This window comes from Haliaeetus leucocephalus, unplaced genomic scaffold (genome assembly GCF_000737465.1).
Source record: "Haliaeetus leucocephalus isolate CR32 unplaced genomic scaffold, Haliaeetus_leucocephalus-4.0 Scaffold712, whole genome shotgun sequence".
Lineage (NCBI taxonomy): Eukaryota > Metazoa > Chordata > Aves > Accipitriformes > Accipitridae > Haliaeetus > Haliaeetus leucocephalus.
In genome coordinates this window covers 4,467,518-4,489,448 of record NW_010973148.1, presented here as the reverse complement: position 1 = coordinate 4,489,448, position 21,931 = coordinate 4,467,518, and the positions used below count along the sequence as shown (strand labels likewise).

Below are 21,931 nucleotides of genomic sequence, written 5' to 3'. Positions count from 1 at the left end.
AGTCCACTTCTCAGCATAATTTACTGCATTTTGGATATTTGAGAAGGACAAAAACAATACATAGCAGGACATCTCTTACTTTAAATGAAAGTGAGGTTAACCTCTGGCAAAGTTCAAAGGAAAACAAATCAGCAAGACTAAATAGAGTTTAATGTGTTTATAGTAAGAAGTACATGCATTTTTCTCTTAAAACAATATGGCCTAACCATCTATGGAAGAAACAAGATTTTTCTTGCTGCCATAAAAAAAACCCCATGCTTGAAATTGAGACTGCATTCCTGAACAAATCAGCAGACTCACGTTTTTAAAAAAAAAAAAAAAAAAAAAGCTGTTCTCCTCAGAAATTATTACACTTACTTTCTTCAGGCTATAACCAGCATGAAAAATAATAGGAGGCAACAGAATGTTGAAAAAAACTTCTGGGTCAAATGTTACCTAAAGAAAAAGAAACTTCGATTAGAGACAGACATAGGCAAATTGTTAGGTCTTTTTCCTCTTTCATTTTCTGACAGCTACTATTTTTGGCTGTTGAAATAGCTAAGCTGACCCTCCAAAATACTGGCCAGCTCTATACATACACAGCAGCAAAAAGCTGCAGCTCTTCTTGGTAAACAGCATCTAGAAAAAAAACCAGGCATTACATCCATCACCAATGATACTCTTGCAGTAGTCCCAAATCAAACACAGTCCACTTTTTAAAATTAAAAAGTTCTACCAGAAATGACACAGGAGAAGATCTCTTTTATTGTGGTACATGATATTCATATATCTGCAGATGAAATGCTATTTTAGCTTACTTTTTTTGCAAGTCTAGCCACTGTACAGTTATTGTAAGCCAATCAAGCCAGATACAAGACTGGTTTTCAGGAACTGGGATCATACATCACTTGCATGTATTGCAGTAGAAGCTCCAGATATCCATGAAAGACTACACTACAGTAAGGAACAAAAAACATTTAAAATCCAAACAGAAGACCTGCACATGTGTGAGACTAACTAGGCTTTCTTCAGCCCCTGTCTAAGCACAGGTTAGAAGACAAACACAAGTGTGCACTCCCAGAATAGGATTCATTTCAGCTAACTTTAGATATCTATAGCAGACAGGTACATATAAACAGACACCTAAGCTCTCTTCACAGTCAGCAGAAAAGTATTTTTAGGTTACAAACCTTAAAGTCTCAATCCTATACTTCAAAGTCTAGCTTTGATACACACAAAGGTGGTTAATTCCTGCCTCTGAATAGAATGAGAAGCTAAATAGCACATCTGAGTAATAGTTGATAGATGAATTTCACTTCCAATACCAGACTGTCTCATTTGGTGGTTTATAGGGATGTAAGCAGTAACTATTTCCTCACAATAAACAGATTAAAAAACCCTAGGGAAAAAAAAAAACACTAAGAAACAATCACTTTTAATTAAGAAATTATCATTTTCCTTATATTGTATTATACAAGGCAGCATCGGGCTTTTTTGTTCAGCTGGTCTTCATGAATTCTACAGACATTAGAAACATACGTTAAGTCTTCAAACAGCAATCAAGGGCTTTGGGAAAGCACTACATACATGCAACAGAGCACAGTTTCACCAGCTGCAATATAATACAGAAGGTGCTTTTGAATTAAGCATTGAAGTGCTGTTACTATCAGGAACACAGACACTTGATACTACCTAACATTCAAATGGGATGGAGGGGGGAGGAGGAGGAAGGGAAGCACAAATAAAGGAGAAAAACTCAGCCAAGCTCAAGAAATGGTCTACCCTCACCTTTCGCAACATGTCATTTTGCTCCACGTTATGGATCTTCCCGGGGCTTATTTCCCCTTTGAGCGTGTACTCGAAGAACTTCCCGCTGACGTTGACCAGCAGGGTTGTGAACAGCCTGTCCTCCTGCGAGCAGCTGATCGGCTTGTCACGGCCGCTGGTAGAGGGAGTCCCATATCTCAAGATCACCCCAACTATGAGTCCTGGAAGAGAGTTAAAAATCCATGAGGCTGATTTGCTGCTCCTGTACCTGACTTTCTAGTTTCAAGTAACATCCAAGGTATAATGCATGAGCCTTACAAGCGTACATGCATCATCAACATTTCGCAGTGAATCATTACTATCATTTTCCTGCAGAGAAAGAGAGGCCCTCAACACATCAAAACTACTGATGAATTTATAAAATCTGGTATCTGCCTGAAATGACAAGTAAAATACTCCATTTCGTATTTTGCCTTCCTCATCCTTATTCACACCTCTAACGCGTAAACCCAGAGTTGCACAAGAGGGTAAACACTAGGACACATCAAATACATTTCACCTGCCTAAGGACAGAAGTGAGTAGATAGACCATTGCCAGCAAGTAACAACTGCTGAAAACATGTGACCCTAACTGAGCTGAAACAGTGATGTTTGCCATAACATTTTATGGCTGCAGCAAGGATGCAGCTTTTTTGCCTGGCAGTTCTAAGCAACCAAACAATTCTTCTTGCACAATCTCCTGTGTACTCTGCAAACTTTGCAACTAAAATTCAGGTGGCATGCACAAAGAAGTCAGCTACATGTCTCTTGCAAGTATTTTCCACATTTCACAAAACCAAAAATAAAGTAAGGTTAAAAATGAGCAATCATAAGAGACCTGAGATTCAGGAGTATAGGAAGAATTACTCAGCCAGCCTAGATAAAATCCAACCAGAAAACGCCATCAATAAGGGATGCATCAAACACAATGCCAAAAAATAACTTGTAACCTAATGGAAGGGCCATGCTAGGAGGCTAGAGAAGCACAAGGTTTTAACTGAGCACCATTCCTTTTACAATGTACTAAGAAAAGAACAAGACTCCAGTTCTGTGGAGAGAACATGTAAGAACAGTCAAAACGGTTTTGGTCTCATAAGCAAACAAATTGATACCCACTGACTAAAGGCTCCCCTGTGGCCTTAGGATGATTTGCAATTTAATCCTCATTCCAGACAACTGCAAGATGCAGATGGATGTTTGATCCTTTTGTTGACAAGTCAACAGTCAATGCTGTTTTTACTCCCTGTGACCCTCACTCTGCATCCATAGATTTGTTCTCCCAGATGGTAAATGAAGTTGACAGGTAATAACCAGAGAATAAATGAGGTATAGCAAAGAAAAAAATCCTACCACACACCACAAAAAAAAACCCAGACAGACTTATCTTTATGGCATAGTGTAAAGAGTAACCAAACCGTACCCCAAAAAAAGCTAACCAAAAGAACACACCTCATTCTCTTCAAGTTCAGAGTAGAAAAATGGTTTTAATGCAAGAGAAAGTACAGCAGGTAGTAGCTGTGATGCTAGTGGGCGGCTCGCCTCCAGCACTCTTTCTCTATGATCAAGAGAACATAGTGGCAACAAGATCATTAAAAAGTAACTGGAAGATGAAGATGTACTTTATTTAGAAAAGAAAATTACATGCTCAAAGAGAACACAGGGGAAGAAACCCCCTCAGCGAGATAAAGCTACTTACTGAAATTTCAAATGCTGACAATTTAAAGACGGAGGTTTATACAAGCATGCTCCTAATGACCCCGGAGCATTATACAGCTATGCGTGACGGACGTGTCGGAAATGCAGCTCTGCGCAAAGTGACAGGTTACGGCCAGTCACCTCCAAGCCACCTGCACTACCAGTTATGGCTAGAGCCATCTTCACCAACCCAGCCAGGCAAGCAGCCAAAGCTTTCTGCTGCCCTCACCCCCCTCACACCCAGGAAGAGCTAAGCTCACAGAATACATCAGGAAGACTGTCTGTGTTAAAAACTGAAATAATCAGCATCAGCCAGAAATCCCATAGTAAATCAGAAGCCAGAATTAAAACTGTACAAATGAGCTTATGCATAGCAGCGGCACAAAGCCAAATCTATACTGCTACTAAGCTGAGAATAGAGAGGGGGACACCGATAGACATAACCGCTTCTTACGCTCAGAGACTGCCCTTGGCGAATTCATTGCAAAAGCTGATGGGAAACCCCCATTGCTATTGCATTAGTAAGAGGCACCGGAGAGCAGGTTGCAATTGCATTATAAACTGGATATAATCCACTCATACATTTTCCCCCCCCTAACAAAATACATCAGTTATTTTAAAACCAGTTTGGAAGATATGCCGATTATATCCGTAACTGAGACATAGCATTTGAAGTGAAACATCTTTTAACCCTCAGCATCCCATGGCCTAGCTAACACAGCTATAGGGAAATACCTTGTTTTCATACACCTTCTGCTGATAAAATACCAAACTGGATGACATTTGCACTGAGCACCATACAGTTTAGGAACATCTGATCCCTGCTGCCAGGCTGCTGTCTTGCAGCAGGATGCAGCTGGGACCAGGGTGGCCAATTTTGAGGCAAGAGGCCAGCAGAAGCAGTCAAGTAGCTAAAGCTACCCATGGCTCAGTCTTTAAAGGAAATAGGTATGAAAACAGGAAGGGCCCAAGGAGGCCACAAAAATTCCATGTGAATTCATTGGCCAGCTTCATTAGCAAAAAATACTAGGCACCTGGTAGTTCAAAAGATAAATTGGAAGGAAGGAAAGTTCCCTGACCTTATAAAGGTACAGGCATACTGCTATACTTATCATACAGTCCCAAAATAACAGGTTTTGAACATTAAAGTGAAATGCATCAGCTGGACATGCTTGACAGACATGAGCTGCAGAAATCCTGAAGTCATTAATGCTTTTCCAAAAAAAAAAAAATTTAAAGTCTTTATGGAAAACTGTGTGGAAGTATTTTCAGTTTTCCAATGAACATCAAGTCTTTTACATGCTAAAAAGTTACTGGACTTGTTAGATGACTTCTACATTCCATCTCACCTGATAAAGTGACATTAACAAAGCTTATATATTTAGTCAGCCCCCAAGATCCCAAAAAACCTAAAAACCCAAATGCTTTTCAGGCAGACCGAACAGCTTGATTTACAGCTTCAGAAAGGATGTCCTTCTAAGCTGCCTGCCACAAGGTGTTATATGGAAGGCCAGGGCATGCTCTATAAATTTTCTCTGGATACTTGATTTCAACCATTTCCAGAACATCAGAGTTGCAACTGCAGAACAACAACAGAAGAGAAAGAGAGACCCAGAATTGCTCAAGGGACAAACCTAGTGGGATACTCTAGACTTAATTCTAGGCCATTAACACAAGCATAAATTCAGTATAGCTCTGTTGCTTATTTGGAAGCAAGGGGAGGGATGGATGCTGGAGGCTAGGAATGGATACAGAAGAATCAGTACACAAACTCCATGTTACTTCTGCACCACAATGTCTCTCTGTTGAAGAGTTTGTGGAGAACCTGGATCAACAGAGCAAATACTTAGCTGACTGCTTAAGAACATTTTGCCACTTCAAAAAGGAAACCTCTAGGGCCACTAATCCAGCACTGTCTTTTACTGCAAGACTGTCACAAGAGAAAAAAGCTAGAGATGAGCTACAAATACTCAAAAATTTGAGAAGAGCCTTACTTTCAAAGTTTTGGTTTGTGATTACTGTTGCAAGGGCAAGTTTACAACACTGCTCAAAGACTCTCAGGAAGGATAATCTCAAAAATTAATACTTAATGCCCTGTATGTATGACTTGCATTCTCACTTTTTACAGAGAAAGCATTTATGCCTCTATCTTGCCTGTACAATGCAGATCACACAGCTGGTACATGAAGAATGTCTTACTGGAAATGAGGCATTAAAAAGCTGGGAATATTTTTTCCATTTTAAAACAAATCACTACTGATAATAAAAAACATTAGACTTCAGACATAGTCAACACCCATCTCACAATACACCGTTTAAAATGGCATATTTACTTTTGGTTTTGTTTGAGCACAGAAGCCACTGAAGTGAGAATATGAATTCAGATAGGCATGCACAACCGCGAGCACCTGTCCCTGGTCAGAGCTGTGCTCTGAGTGGTTTCCACCCCAATTCTCTGCTGAAGAAGTAGCCCTGAGGTTTCAGGGAGCTTCAGCAGGCAGCAGTCTGCAGGAACCAGAGGTATTTGCACTCCACGACACACAGTTCAATCAGTGAATTCAAACTGTGAATCAGTGGACTGGATCAATCTGTGAACTCAAACCTGTTTAGGTAGTTTCTTTCATATGCTCCTGGTAAAGAGCCTGGCACTGAATATTGAGGGTCCTTCCCTGTGCAGTGCAGTTTGTATTAACCACGTTTCAGCCTGAAGGAGACTCAGTGGAGATTTTTGCAGCTATCTCCTGGGAACACAGGGAAGAGAGGGACAGACTCTTCTGAAAAGTGCACAGTGGTTAAGACCAAAGGCAACAAACTTGTTGCAATACGGGGCGGGGATCAGGTAAGGTTTGGGTTTTTTGTTTTTTAAACAACAAAGTGGCTAAGCACCAGAATAGGCTGTCCACAAAGGCTGTACAATCTCCATCCTTGCATACAGCCAAAACTCAGGCGAGCATAGCCCTGAGTGACCCAAGCTGTGGGGGCTTGCTGTGAGCAGGGGGCTGGTCAGAGGTCCTTTTCAGCCTAGATTATTCTGTGATTCGTCCTCTTTCCCATGAACATTTGGACCCCTCAGACAGGTACTTTATGCTGCAAAGGTTTCTTTAAAAGAAACTTCGTTGCTTCCTGGGCCAGTCTTGGGGATTTCTGTTGCTTTGGATTTGGGTTGGGGTTTTTTTGTTTAAATGACAGACTGCACTGCTGACTCTGAAACTAAGTCAGAGGAGAAGAAATAAAATAAAAGCCAGAGTGATCCAACAGACCAGGAAGGGGATGCTTGTACTTCCTCAACCCGCCCTGACTTGCCCCCTGCTCTGGGCCACAATTCATCCCATGGAAAGCAGGCAGAGCGGGGGACCAGGAGATGTTTGACTCCTGCTGATGCCAGACAAATACAGAAAAGCAGACACTGTGATACAGCAGAGACAGCACTCGCTAGTAGTCTTTCCTTTTTTTTTTTTTTTTTTAATGTAAAAATAGTAAATTTTGGAAGCGACACTACAGCAAACCACTGACTGTCAAGCTGGGCAGCACCGTCAGCAGCGAGACCCAGTCTCACCTCGGCACACAGCCTGTCTCCTCTTAGCACAGCCCACACGGACAGACAGAGAGAGCAGCACATTTTGGGTTCTTGGACACCAGCTTCCTCATGGTGTAAGGTGATGGTGAGTAAAGTACCTCTTTGCTTTTGGAAAACCACATAAAGAATATGTAAAAAGGATTTCTTATATTTGGAAGTATAGATTTTTCCTCCCTACTCCCAAAATGAACTTTTTACCAGCTTGAAGACAACAAAACAAAGATGAATGAAAAGTTGGCAAGAAGGATGAAAGAAATCCCTGCAAGTATTTTCAAAGCAAAAGACTAATAATAATAATAATACACAGTAGTTATCACACAGCTTGTTTTACTATAGGATGTTTGTGTGCATCAAGATACCACAGTCGGAAAGTTTTACTTTAAATAGCCTGAAATACCAACAGAGAAAGTGTTTTTCCTAATACAGGGTCAACCTTTGAACCTCACAGTCCACACCTTCAAATCTGACAGTGATTTAGGAGGAAGTTTCCTTCCTCCCACTTCTTAAAAAGTAATTCAAGCATTGTTTCTGATCCAGAACTGAGCTAGTAATGTTGCACGTTAAAAAAAATGAGACTGAATGTTATATACCACCTCCAGAAGTGCTAGCAACCTGCCGTCTTTGCTTGCCATTCACTGTACCATCCCGTACAGGAGTGCAGAGGAACACAGCTACACGACCCCTTGAAGGAGGGTTAAGCAAATGACTGCAGAGCTCCAGACCTCCGTTAGCGTCTTGCACTCAGCATCACTAATCTATCAGCTCCTTTCTTAATGGTGCAACACCGCCAACATGGCATTCATCAGCCTGTCACATCGCTGCAGAAGATGAAAGACTTGAAAAATGGGAAGCCTGTTTTGAAATTAATCCTCATCTTTGGCAGTTTATGTTCAGCAGTGTAAACACAAGACAAGTCCTCACTGCATTTCAGTTAAAAAAAAAAAAGCAGCACATTTTTGAACAGGCAATGGGAGGCAGGTGATGCCAATTCTTGAAGTCTGAAGGAAATTTTGGGGATATCCAAAATCTGAAATGCTGAATAACAGATTCAAGGTCATGCTTTGTCATTGCCTTAGGGCTATTTTAGATAAGGAAATTAAATGCCAGTAAGCAAGCTGGTAATTCTTCCTTGTAGGCAAACAAAGCAGTATGCTATCAAGGGCATCTTTGTAGTAAGCATTTTATTCACTTTTTAAATAACCCAAACTAAGCATAGTTTTGAATTTAAATAAACAGATTACTCCAAAAAAGTTATCAGGACACTGTGCAGAACCAAATGTCAAATTAACTTGCTGACTCTGCTGGACATGTGTGCACCCTCACCCTCTTGCAAGCCTTGGGTTCCAAAAAACCCACAAGAGTGTCTGTGATGGTCAAAAATGCCTTCTGACTAACTGTTCCTCTGTTTTTAGCTAGGGGAACTAATTATTTTTCATGTCATGTCATGTTAATGTGATCTACATACTCATATGTACAATGAAATGGTAAAAAAAAAATAAATTATGAACTACAGAAGCAGTCAGATATGCTTTATGCTGTAATGCACGTTCTTAATGATGATGGGGTTAAAGAACAGGTTTAAGGTAGAAAAAAGGTAATTTAAAAATACAACTATCAAAGAGATTTAAACAGAAGACTGCTTTGGAATTTCAACAGTTAATTATTAAGTTTTACATACAGCTTCACATTTGCACAGGAGCGTTGTAGCTCCAGAAAAATTAGTTTGTTCCAAATAATTTGGAGGGATGAATAGACACTATTAGAAAGATCACAACCACAGAAACATGATCATAAAGATGTGGCAAAATAATAGGCGGTAAGAAAAATTGCTCCCTATATTCTCCCCTAGAATCTAAAATCCAGAAAAGAGAGAGTTAAACAAAACAAAAAACCCCCACAAACAACCCCACAACAAACCACAACCCCACACCATATATTGAACAGCCTAAACGGAAGGTTCAGCCCTGGAAGAAGCTGCTGTCCTGCGGTAAGAACATGCAGCCTCCGGCCCAAGCACAGGACTGTGAGTCAGGGCTCCTGACCCAATTCCCAACTTCAGCAGTGACTCAGTGGAAGAATTCAGACAAGCCACAGAAGACAACTTAAAGAGACACTCTCAACTTAGAAATAAGATACCACAGTTATAAAAGGCATAAGTATTTGTCAGAGATTGCACAGTTGGTCAGAGTCTGCAACTAATCTCAACTCGCATGTTTTCGAGTTCATTTACCGCATAACCATTGTTTCATGCAACACAGATTTAACAAAGCATTTGCTGTTAAAATATTTTATAAATAACATTTTAAAACATTCTTTATACTTTCAAAAATATAAGTATTCCTCCTTAGTTATAAAACCCAAAGCAGTGAAAGTCATACATATATGTATTGGGTCTGGCTGAGATGGAGTTAATTCTCCCCATAGCAGCCCTTGTAGCGCTGTGCTCTGCATCAGTAGCTAGAAACGTGTTGATAGCACACCAGTGTTTTGGCTACAGCTGAGCAGTGCTGGCACAGCATCAAGGCTGTCTCTCCAACATTTTTGCCCCCCCCCCGCCCCCCCCCAATGGCAGGCCGGGGGCGGGGCAGAACTTGGGAGGGGACATAACCAGGACAGCTGACCTAAACCAACCAAACAGATATTCCATACCATATGACGTCAGCTCAGATATAAAAGCTAAGTAAAGGGAGATGGAAGGGGGGGCATTTTGTCTTCCGGAGCAACCACTACGCGTACTGAAGCCCTGCTTCCTGAGAAGTGGCTAGACATCACCTGCTGATGGGAAGTAGAGAATAACATCATTTGTTCTTTCTTTGCTTTCACGCACGCAACCTTTGCTATCACTTTATTAAACTGTCCTTATCTTGACCCACGAGCCTTTTGTTATATTTTCTCCCGCCCGTCCAGCTGAGGAGGGGGAGTGACAGAGCAGCTTTGGTGGGCACCTGGCATCCAACCAGGGTCAACCCACTACAATATACTAACACCACACACATTCCTAAAGGCGTGAGCAGCAATGGGCAACCACAAAGACACTAACCTCTGTGGCTCCCTTTCCTTGCCCCGTACAGAAGTGACTACCTAAGAGGGTGCCAACTGCAAGTAGTCCCAGTCCCCTGCGGCGGGAGCAGAGCTGAAGCATTTCTTTCAACACAGACTTCTAAGCTAGATGAGGAAAAACCCCAACACTGAGCTTCATTCCTCTAGGCTTATTGGTGACCACATTGGCAGGCAGCCGAGAAGAACAAACAGTAGGAGCAGCAGCAGCTATATGGTATATAACAGAAAACTTCCTATTTAATCCTTACGTTTTGTTACTGCTTTTTTCCCCATTTGCATATGCATGCTAGAAACACTAAGCATCTCTCAAACAGGAGGCCACAAGCTCCCCAGAGTCCAAAAAAGAATAATGTCAAGCCACTTGTTACAAAAAGCTTTACAATAACATCACCTGGCTCAGGCACTAGCAAGAAATGAAGCTTCCCAGTTTAAAAGAAAAGAGCTGAGACAATAATTATTCCCCCCCCTAAAACGTGCTGTAAAGCTTCAGCAGAAGGAGTTATTAATTTGTCATTGCAAGGAGTCAGGCTTCAATCTGTAACCCAATTGAGACTCATTAAGCAGCAGCAATCTGCTGACACTGTCATTTAATTTTGAAGGTTTGACATAAGGAGAGAATGAAGGGGAAAGGGGCAGGAAATACATCCATCTCAGTATGGCTTTGGGTTCAAAGAGCCCACAATAGCTACAAGGAGAGCTATTAACTATAGATAAGCCTGTTCTCTTGCTATGAGGAGTTCTGCATCCCAGACTCAGGCCTTCGCTCATTTGAAGGATATTTAAAGTGATTGATGTGTTGTAGAGACCTTCATCCTAAAAACTATTTCTGGGAGTTTCTGATTAGGACAGGGGCCCAAGCAAAGTCTTAGGAAGAAAAGAACAGGGAGAACTTTAACCAAGGTGAATGAACTAAAAATCTGCATCAGAAAGGTTTTTGTTTATCTCAAGGAGAACTTCCTAGTACTTCTCTCTTCCCAAAGGTCTTTTTGTGCCAAGCCCCATCTATTTACTAACAACTTAACATGCTACCTGTAGAACAGACAAAGGTTTTGAGTTGACTGAATTTTCAAGGGAATCTTTTTTGCTGAGGCAAGCCCCACACTCTGTAGCTGCAGGGAAAAAACCAACTTGCACTTGTAAACATGTTGGTTTGTGGCTTACAGGGAAATGCACCGACCCAAAAGACAGAAATAGTGGTAAGATGACAACTCTGGCTTTCTACAATCATCATGTTTGACCATAGAAGTCTTGTTATTGCAACATCCAAACACACACAGTCTCAACAGAAGAACTATACCATCTCGTAGGGGCAACCTGCCACTTACAGATAATCTCCCAAAGCAGATCCGAGAAGCCACATGTTCCCTCTGTTTCGCCTTTCTGGGTGACTGCTCAGAGCACTGGCACTTCAGCAGCTGTGGCCTTCCCACAAACACACCACAATTCTCAATCCCACTCTACAGCTCTTTAACCTGCTGACCCAGCTACTCTTGACATCCATCCCACTTTACTTGCTAGGAACTGAAAAAAGCCAGGAAATACTTTTCTAAGACCTGATGGACAGCTGAACAGAGAATCAAAGAAATTGACTATTACTTGCCCAACACTCCTTTTTCTGCTCTCATATACAGTATAAAATTTAAGCAGTTTTTAGTACTAACTGCAGAAGCCAGGCAAATGACTGCTGCTGCAGTCTGCGGTGCATGAGCAGTTTTGTGACACTTCTGTCTTCCTGACTGATTCCCATGAGCTAGAGAGGAAGAAGAAAGATTGTACTTCGAGCTGCAACAAGAAAAGCCAGCCAAAAGCTCAGCCTGCTCACAAGCAGCACATTGTCCAGAGGTCCCACAGCTGCAATTCCCAACCTCCTACACAGCCTGTTACCACCCTCCTTCTTCCCTTCTAAACTGGTACAAGCTTTACCTCAGTCCAACCAAACTCACCCTACAGTTCCCAGCCACGACCTTCTTGCTCTGCCCCCACTACAGACTGACACCTCCTTGCCTGCTCCTGCCAGATCTCAGGTGCTGCTCTGGCCTGACATTTTTGCCGTCTCTCCCAGCCTTTTTAGCATCATTGGTGCCAGCATGGTGCCTGAGCAATCACATCTGCTTCAGCCCTCGTCTGCATCCCACCTCAACTCTAACCGCAGCATGTCTCACTAGTGGCACAGACATGGTTGGGAACCTGTGATTTCATGTCCCCTCCTAATCCAAAGGTGGCAGCTGAGCCCTAGTACAATCAGATTTATTAGCAATAAAGAGCAGCCAATTCCCATTACGTGGAATAATCTGACCAACTGACATCCAGGGCAGCTACTGACACCACAGGGCCTTGGTGCAAGACGCCTTGGCTGGACAGAAAAAGGTAAGGAGTAAAACATCCTTCCAAAGGCTGATCTCACTTACATGAGCAGAACCACCGCGCACCCCATAAGCTTGCTCTTATCCTAGCCATTTTAAGTGCATAAAGCTATTTATTTATGCTGTCTTTTGGCCATTCTTTCCTTTCCCCTGCATATTCTCTCAAACAAATACAACCTCAAGGACAAACATAAGATATTGTCAGATTGAGCCAGCAGGTTTTCCCACACAAACTGTTTCAACACAACAACTCCCAGCCCCACACTAAAATCTTGGGTTTGGACATGTGCAAAGTAATCACTGTAAAGCAATTCTTGCATCCAAAGGTGGATGGGTACCCTTTCAGGAAGATACCAAGCCAAAAGAAGGATCTTTCTATTTCACCTGCTTCACACCACTGCGCTTTCAGGGCTGCTTCAGATAAGCACCACCAAAATAGCCTCCAAACTTCCTTAAGATGCTTCTCACGACATGACTTTTATCAGCACAAGGGATTAATTATGTCTAACTAGTTCAGTTAGAAAATTGCTTCAGTCAAGTTGCTTTTAAAAGAATTAACTGCACATGGTATCTATTAAAACCTGGGTATTTACACACTTGCCATCAGAAGCACAAACAACTCCAACTTCCCATAAAACTAGAGGACAGGGGACAGACTTGCACCCCCACACACGAGGTAGCACAGAGAGTAAGCAGGCCATGAAACCAAGCACTGCTGCTCACCGTGCACGTCCTTCACCCTTTTTGCACGGGCGAGTTTAAGTAATCAGCCACATTACTGCTCAGGTGTAACCTTCATGGCCTTTTCTTTATACTTTTCCATTTAGATTTTTCAAGTGAAATACAGCATCAGCTGATTCTGGCGTCACTTCACTTTCACTTCTCCAAAGTTCTTAGACTAAGAAAATGCTTGACAGAATAATACAAGTGCCAGTGAGAACAACATGCAATATAATATAATGCATTTTGTCTAGCTTACAGCTGCCATCTCAAACCACAAAAAAGTACCTTATTTAACTGTGATGTGGCTGTTAGGACTCTAGTATAAGATAAATAGTTTAAACTAACACAAAAAAACCCAAAACATTGGTTTGTGTAGATAATAGGTTACACCACCCTGCACTTAAGTGCTGAGACAATCTACATCTGTCAACATTGCTCATCAAGAGAGCGTTACCCTTGGAGAACATGCAAGTATTTACAAGCTTTTTATTTCTAAAAATTACACGCTTTTGAAAAATTACTACTGCTTTTGAACAATGTGGTTAAGAGATGGATGATTATCTAGACACTTGGAAAAACACCTCTTGAAACTTTAAGAATTACTTACTCCCAAGATTTGTTACCATATGAATTTGCAGGTTAAATGGCAGTGTATGTGCACTCATTAACACCCTCACAGCACAAAAGCTGGATCGGTAGCTAATACATAAAGACTGCAGATTTACTTCAGTACAGGTAAAGTATCTAGGGCAACTCATTGCAAGCTTCTATTTTGCCTCCACCAAGCTTAGTTTTGGTACCACCACTCTGTATACCTTGACAGTTAGGGAAGCCACTAGGATAAGTGAACTGCTTTTGCCTAGAGCCAGCGGGAAACACAGGTGTTATCTCATCCACCTCCAAGCAGCCAAGCTTACAAGCTAAGAATAGAAACCAGTCAGAGCCTAGGCTTGCCTGTTCCTTCCATTACTGCTCCAAGCTCCAAGTCAGAAGATAAATAACTTTTTCTTTCACCCCACTGCTTGAGGCTTCCAGCCCAACAGAGTATTTTCAGCCCAAGATGATACTTCCTATATCCCAGAAGCTACATTTTAATATGTCTCAGAGTATTAGAGTTGAGTTCATTTAGACCCCACAGGCAGACACTGGATCTCCTTTGCACAATTCATGTTAAAAAAGCCACAGAAGTGCTATAAATTAAGTTCATTTTTTGTGGACACTGGAAGTCCCCTTCCCTAGAAGGGGGAAGTTCTGATTTAACTATTTGCCTTTTAAAAGCCATGAGCAGTTTGCAAGAGGTCCCACACATTTATCTTTCAGGTTGTTCATCAAGAGGGGTGGGGAAAAAAGATCAGCAATCAACTGCAAACAAAACAAATTACAGTGTTGTAGTATAAACACTAACTTAAGTGTGACAAACTAATACTAAAGTTCAAGCTCAAATTTGAAATCTAAAGCCATATTAGGACAAAAATGAGATGTTCTTACAAAGCATTTACAACTTGCATACATAACTGAAAAGAAAGAGAAATGATCAAAATTTGACTCAAGCCTCCAGGGGAAAAAGAAAAAAAAAAAAGAAAAAAAAAAGAAAAATTACTTGTTTTTCTCCTTCAGATGTCAGCTGAAAGTTACTTGCTAAAACCACTTTTGAGACCTAAAAAAAGCCACTTCCGTGGGTTTAAAAACCGAAAAGTTTTTTGGAAGAATTCTAGAAAACTCTCAAACCACATAACTTAGAACAGTGCTTTTCAATTTCAGCTTCACAGCGTCTTACACAAAAATAATTCAAAGTGTTATCATGTTTAGCATGGATTTCCTAGGTGAAATATGCCAATGTAATGACAAGTACCTTTAATAATTTGTGCATGACTTTCTACTGGCTAAGGGCCTGCAGAAAGAAGGAAGTTGGATTCTTTGCTTAGGATGCCCAAAACCCAGAAAAGGCAGCTGTTTCAACAGCAGCCTCCAACTTGAGCTAGCAAATTTGGGATACAAGGTGCAGAGGATAAACACTTTCTGCTTCCACAAGTAAGTCCAACTGGTGGGAACCCGCAGACAGTTAGCAATCCTGAAAATTGACTCCTGTGTTTCCAAAGACAAAACCAGAACTCAAATCAGAAATTTGGAAATGAAAGGGCCCTTATGTTCACAGATGCTGCCTAAATCAGTTTACTCAGACTGTATTTCCCTGAGATTCCCCATGCTTTTTGGCAGGAGACAAAAAAAAAGTTTGTTTTCATGGAGCCACCCCAGCTGCTCTTTTCTAGCACATCAGCAGACCTTTATCTGCAGCTTCAACTGTTGTCATTTCACTGATAGATGTGGGTTGCACCTCTCATGCATCTCCTGCGCATTCAACAACCAGCTCCCTCTGGAAAAGTCTAGGTCCCAGTGAGCCGCTTGGCATCAAGTGGACAACCAGAAAACACAGGCTGTAGCACTGCCTGGACAAGCGGCCTCTGCCAAGTCACTTGCCTCTTAATACTCACCCTCCTGAAAAGGCAACCTGAGACTTGCAGTAGTTCCCACTGATCAGGAGCAAATCCAAGGTCCTACTGTGCTATATAAAGTATTCTTTCTGCAAACTGCTTAAAAGTTTAATACAACAAGAATATGGAGCCATAAAATTGATGATTATTGCTTTACCCTCCAGACATGGTGTTGCAAGCACACATCTGAATTTAAAGAGCCTGGCAAGAACTCCAGCAAAGGCACAAGGTGGTTTTTAAAAGGACTGCTCTCACTCCGGAGATTGCAGAGTTATCAGGCTTATTAAATATTAAGGCCAGACAAATTGCAGAGATGTCAACAAGACTCAAGACTTTGCAATCCAACACTGACAGAGTGGTCTCTGTGGTATCCTCACCTAATGTTGCTGCAGATTTTGTAAAAGTTGTGCTTGCATGAAAGTAACTCGATTTTTTGCAGACAAGGAGTAGAAATATTTCTGTCAGAACAACAACATTTCACAGTTCCAGTTTCTGAAGAAATGTCTCATAAAAGCAAGGCAAGTTCTGTCAAATAAAATTTTAATGAGTTATTTTGCTAGACTTAACTCCTATCCTTATTAATGCCTGTGCTTTAAAATAAATATGCTGTGAAAGATTAACTAAAGACTTCCATCAAATTTTTTTAAAAGGGGATTCAAAAAAGAATGTCAAGACTTCTGGAAATAAAAAAAAAAGCGACAATAGTGAGAAAAGACTCTGTATTGTAGCTGTTAAGACAATCAATTACTACACTGGAAAGAAAAATCTGAATTAGCTTATGAGTATCTCCAGAGATGTTTCCATCACTGTTCTGTCATTGTTTATGAAAGATCAGAAACAGTTCTGGGTATCTACCTAGACTTCCACATTTACCTTGATCAAAACTACAGCACAAACTCATGGGACACCAGAAAACTCACAGACACCGGAGCAGGGAGAACTCCGTGACGTAGCTCAGAGAGGGAGGAAGAAGGCTGGGTGATGGCAGGCTGTAGAAACAAAGACAAAAACGCTCACCAAGAAGCAAAGTGCAAAGAAGCTGTAACCAAAACTGCATGGAGCTGCATCCCCTGACTTGTCTCTTCCCTCCATTACTGCTACCATTACTTTATCTTAACTCCAACAGCACATTTTTGTGCAGAACACAATTTTCTAAAGCAAACTGAAGTGTCCCACTCTGCACATGCAGCACAATAAACTTCATTTCAGTTTGCTTTATAAAATTGCTCTCCACTCCCAGAAATCAGCAGGCAGAACATAACATTGCACTGGGTTAGACAGCTTAAACCTCCAGCGTCATTCCAGCACACATCTTGGATTAAGATTGGACTTGTTACAACTCACAGGAGGCTACTACGCACTAGGACCATGTCCGGTTTGTTAACATTTGGAAAGGGTATCAGCAAGGTGGGTCTCTTCCAAGAGTAACAAAGCCTTAAAGTGAAGCCATGCTGTCTGCAGAGCTGGGCTCCAGGCTTGAGTCTGTAAGAGCTGCTCAGTGATGCAAACAACCACAAGCCACTTTTCACAAGGAGGCATGACTTGGCATTCTTGAACAAGTATTTAGAGGTCTGGTTTGCAAGAGTAGTGGGCTTTCCAAGCTTCACTGATACATAAGAGCATATCTGGGAGTGTAAAGAGAAGAAATTCCCAATTGCAGGCATCAGAAAGGGATGACTAAAAGAGATTCAGTGAATGCTTTTGGTCATGTTCCTTGCCACAACTCCTGACCTGCAAGATGGAGTAATAGCACTCCCCTGCAAACACATCACAGGATTTAATGGTTGTGTGAACCCCCAGATAGCAGCATCATATTCTCAAAGAATAGGAGAAGGAAGGAAGGAAAACTTTACAGGGATGTGTTACATGATAACAGCTCCATATACCACATACAAGCTCTCTTCCAGAAGCTACGAAGAGACAACACTGTGAGTAAAATAGACCTTTAAAGTCAACTGTATGAGGTCATTTGCTGTTTTGGACACCCTCCGTCTCCAACAATATTGACCTTCATCACTGCTAGAAACACAGTATCCTTGAGGCCAAGGTAAAGCACAAGTTGGGCTAGCGCAGCTAGAGCTGTAGCATAGGTGAGGTACAGTGACACAAAGATGATGATGCATTTTCTTAGAGCAGACAGAAGCAGAGCACAGGTTGGTCTAGTACGCTTTTGGAGTGTGATAGTCATTTCTTTTGCAGTTTCCAAAAGACCTGGTGAAATACCCTAGGAGTCCACATGACCATGGGATATAGTAATATTGGACACTGTTACTCAATTTTCTGTGCCAGAAGTTGCATGGAAGGTAGTTTGTACAAATGTACTATACAGGCCAGTTCCTTCAGTGTGACCTATCAAAATTATCAAATAGAAACATGGAAAAAAAAAATTAAAAATCTGTGACATGACTATAGCAATACAAATCCAGCCTGACAGATAACAGCTGGGCAACTGATACCTAAAGAAGTGCAAATATTCAGTTAACAACTTCTATCAGCAATAATCACAGATGTCCTGATGTCAGGACATACCAATTCCTGTCAAACCAGGGAACATACATACATACTTTAGCAGAGATCTGCAAAAAAAGCACATCACTGTGTGCTCAAATCTACTACTAGGAAAGATGCTAAAGATGGCAACTGTGTGCAAAATAATTTCACTGAAAATCTTAAGAAAACAATATTCAAAATACGCACCTAGATGGCTTGTATAACACTGTCGTCATCAAGGGAAGATCTCTTCCCCCTTGCTTCCCTCCATCTAAATATATATATCTCAAATAGCTACTGTTTTCAAGCTCTTAGTTTGTTATTCAAATGCTCTTTATGCAATACTTGTCATTATTGTCATCATAATTTCTCCACCCTTTATTCCATATGATTTACACCATGCTCAGGTCCCACACTATCCAACACATGCTCATTACCCACCACCACCCTTCCCATCCTTTGATATAACACACAGATATCATTCCCTTAGTCTATGGACCACCCCTCTAAAATGTCTGTAAAATGTCCACCAATGTCCACAAATTGTCCATTGAGTTCATTTAGTCCAGGACTTTGGGCTCCATCTGTTACGGTGGTCACTCAGGACAGGAGAGGTGGTGTGTTGCGTGGAGTTATTGGGCACCAAAGCCAGCTCAGGTCGGGTCACTGCTGCACTTGCACCGGTTCTTGTAAGGCTTGTTCTGCATTGGTTCAGGTGGTTCCTGCTTGTGCTGGGAAGACAGAAGGGGGGCACATTTGGAGTGATGGCGTTTGTCTTCCCAAGTAAGCATTACACGCGCTGGAGCCCTGCTGTCCTGGAGATGGCTGAACACCTGCCTGCCCATGGGAAGTGGGGAATGAATTCCTTGGTTTGCTTTGCTTGCGTGCACAGCTTTTGCTTTCCCTATTAAACTGTCTTTATCTCAGCCCACGAGTTTTCTCACTTTTACCCTTCAGATTCTCTCCCCCATCCCAGTGCGGGGGGAGTGAGCTGCTGGCTGGGGTTAAACCACAACAGTCCTTTTTGGCACCCATGACCCTGGGATTAAGAGTCCCATGCTCAAATGCTTTGAGCCCCACATTGTGTTCTTCTCCCCCCAACTTTATCTGCTGATCATGATGTCCTATGGTCTGGCATCTCCCTTGGGTCAGTTGGGGTCAGCTGTCCCGGCTGTGTCCCCTCCCAACTCCTTGTGCCCCCCCAGCCTGCTCGCTGGTGGGGTGGGGGGAGAAGCAGAAAAGCCCTTGGCTCTGGGTGAGCACTGCTCAGCAATAGCTAAAACATCCCTGAATTATCAACACTGTTCTCAACACAAATCCAAACCATAGCCCCATACTAGCTAATATGAAGAAAATTCTATCCCAGCCAAAACCAGCACAGTAACCAACAGTCACTAGCAAAATACTGTTCAGGAAAGGTTATCTCTTTAACTATAGATGTCTTCAGAAAGTACCACTGTCCTGGTTTCCACGACAACCACTAACCACTAACATTTGCCACTTCAGTAGCTGTATGAATGTCCCTGGGTTTACTTTTTGACTCAACCAGAACAGATTCCATAGTGAAAACTCAAAGGCAAGAAAACCTTCTTCAGATCAGAATATTAATACCATGTGCAATAAATAACACTCACATAAGTGTTCTATTTTTTTATACAGTATTAACAGGCTTTATATTTGGTTTGTGCAGTTGCTAAACCAGCTAGTACCAATGGAATGAGAAACTCCAGTCAGTCACAAGAGACATATCTGTTACTGATCTGCACAGTCACTGCCAGGCACACTAGGTACACACTAGGTACTGCAAAACGCTTTACCAAACAGTTTCATTCTAATTCTTTATTTTAATTGACATTGTACTAGCTGTCTAATGTTTTATCTATTTAAAGGGTCAGTTGTAGTTGAACCACGTTGTTCTATGAAGAGCAAACAGGTAACAAGAGATGTTATTTAGTTGCTCTTGCACTGGAGCATTGCAAAGTGCTGCATGCTACCTAGGAGTACAGCAACTGCCCGGTGACCATTTACTTCTGATTAACACTGTATTTAGAAGAGACTAGTATCACTGAGGATAGAAGCACTGAAGTGCTTTATCAGAACACCATGGAAAAAACTTGCATTTACTACCACTCACCACAACAGGGGCAAGGCAGAATCTAAGGCACGCAACTCTTGACCACAGTACTATTTATATTTGTGAACACAGGGAACATTTCAGACTCCAGAATCAGCTCTGGTCTTCAGCCAGTACAGCAAGGTCTTCCTTCTTCAGTGCTCCTGGCATAACACAATGCAGCATCCCGCTCGGAATTGCAAGTACCTTTTTAATAAGACTTGTCTGATAAGACAAGTGCAGCTAGTGATGGAAAGTAGAATTAAAATCTAAAGTTACAAGCTTTTAGTGAGAAATAAATAAATCAATCACACTTAAGAAAAGAGATACACTAGCACATCACATGCTGTCTTGGAATACACTCTCTCTGAATACTCTACTGTGCTTTTAATAAAATGAGTATGTTACCCAAAGCTAACATTTTTTGCCAGACCAAATACTTCACAATATACTGACAACTGAACAAATGCCCAGGACAATCCATCCATTCACGACCACTGGAGTTCATCATTCCTACTTATTCTTCATCCTTCGCAGATGCAGTAATCCTTATGAATGCAGGCTTTCTTTAGATTGTAAAGAACAGCGATAGGGCCATAATGAAAATCCATCCAAAGAAAATAACAAGCTTTCAGAGCACGCACTGAAGATTTGCTGATCTGTACAATGGTCAGCAACAAATCGTACACACTCTTCAAAATAAAACAGGAAAATGGTGGAAATTGAGTCAAAAAGAGTTTATGAAGCACTACATCATTCAGATGCTGTATTTCAAAAGCTGCAAAGTGCTTCTGCATAAATGAAGTTGTTTTGCAGCACCCTCCCTCCCAAATACACAGAAAGACTACCTTTTCCGACTCCTTTGTGTCTAGGAAATCAATAACTCACAGAAAGAACGAATGACAAAAATAAACCGAGGTTATGGATATGCTGAAACACTGTTGCAGGCACTGTGGTGCATTCTGCTGGTTCTGTACAAAAAGTATGTTCACATCAGCTCCTGCAAATGGTAAGTTCTGAAGCTACAGCAATTAAAGTAGTTCTTGAGAAAAGAAAAATTACTGCTGCGATGCCTATTCATGCCAAGGAGCTTGAGAGAACTAGCGCTTCAGCAAGCCTTCCCTCAGTAGCAGGCAAACCAGCTGCACAGTGCTTTTGCTATAGCCCAATGTGAATAAAAAAAATTGCCTCCCAAATTCTAAAAATAGATTACACAATAGATAATGCAACCCAGTAAGCACACATTCATTGCATCTTTATTGCAAAGCTTTTAACACAATATATCAATTTAAGCAAGAGGACTTGTTACGAAATGAGCAGGTTAAGCAACAATAAATGGAAGATCAAATTAGATAACTGCTCCTTACAGTAAAGTGTTACCTAGCTATTAGATCCACAGGAATACAGGATCAGTTTTGGGATCGGAGCTAAGTAGAAGTAGAAGGAAGCAAGTAGACTATTTAGCCTATCATTTTCTTCTGGCATAAATAACCATAACATTTCAGAAGGGACTGCAGAACTTTGAGGACAAGTACAGCATTATCACTGTTACCATAACATTTCAGGTTATTAGATGATCCAGGTGGGTTGTCATGGTTTAACCCCAGCCAGCAACTAAACACCACACAGCCAC

General features: G+C 41.5%; 1 protein-coding gene across 2 annotated transcripts in view; it reads right to left on the bottom strand.

Moving 5' to 3' along the window:
• SLC9A7 (solute carrier family 9, subfamily A (NHE7, cation proton antiporter 7), member 7) overlaps positions 1–21,931 on the bottom strand; it is a 77,218-nt gene that overhangs the window by 38,989 nt on the left and 16,298 nt on the right. For both annotated transcript variants that reach the window (XM_010580461.1, XM_010580460.1), the window contains exons 2-3: positions 1,768–1,967; positions 358–435 (exon numbers count right to left, since the gene is read on the bottom strand). In XM_010580461.1, the coding sequence (XP_010578763.1) occupies positions 358–435; positions 1,768–1,967 (278 nt within the window). The remainder of the gene's footprint in view (positions 1–357; positions 436–1,767; positions 1,968–21,931) is intronic.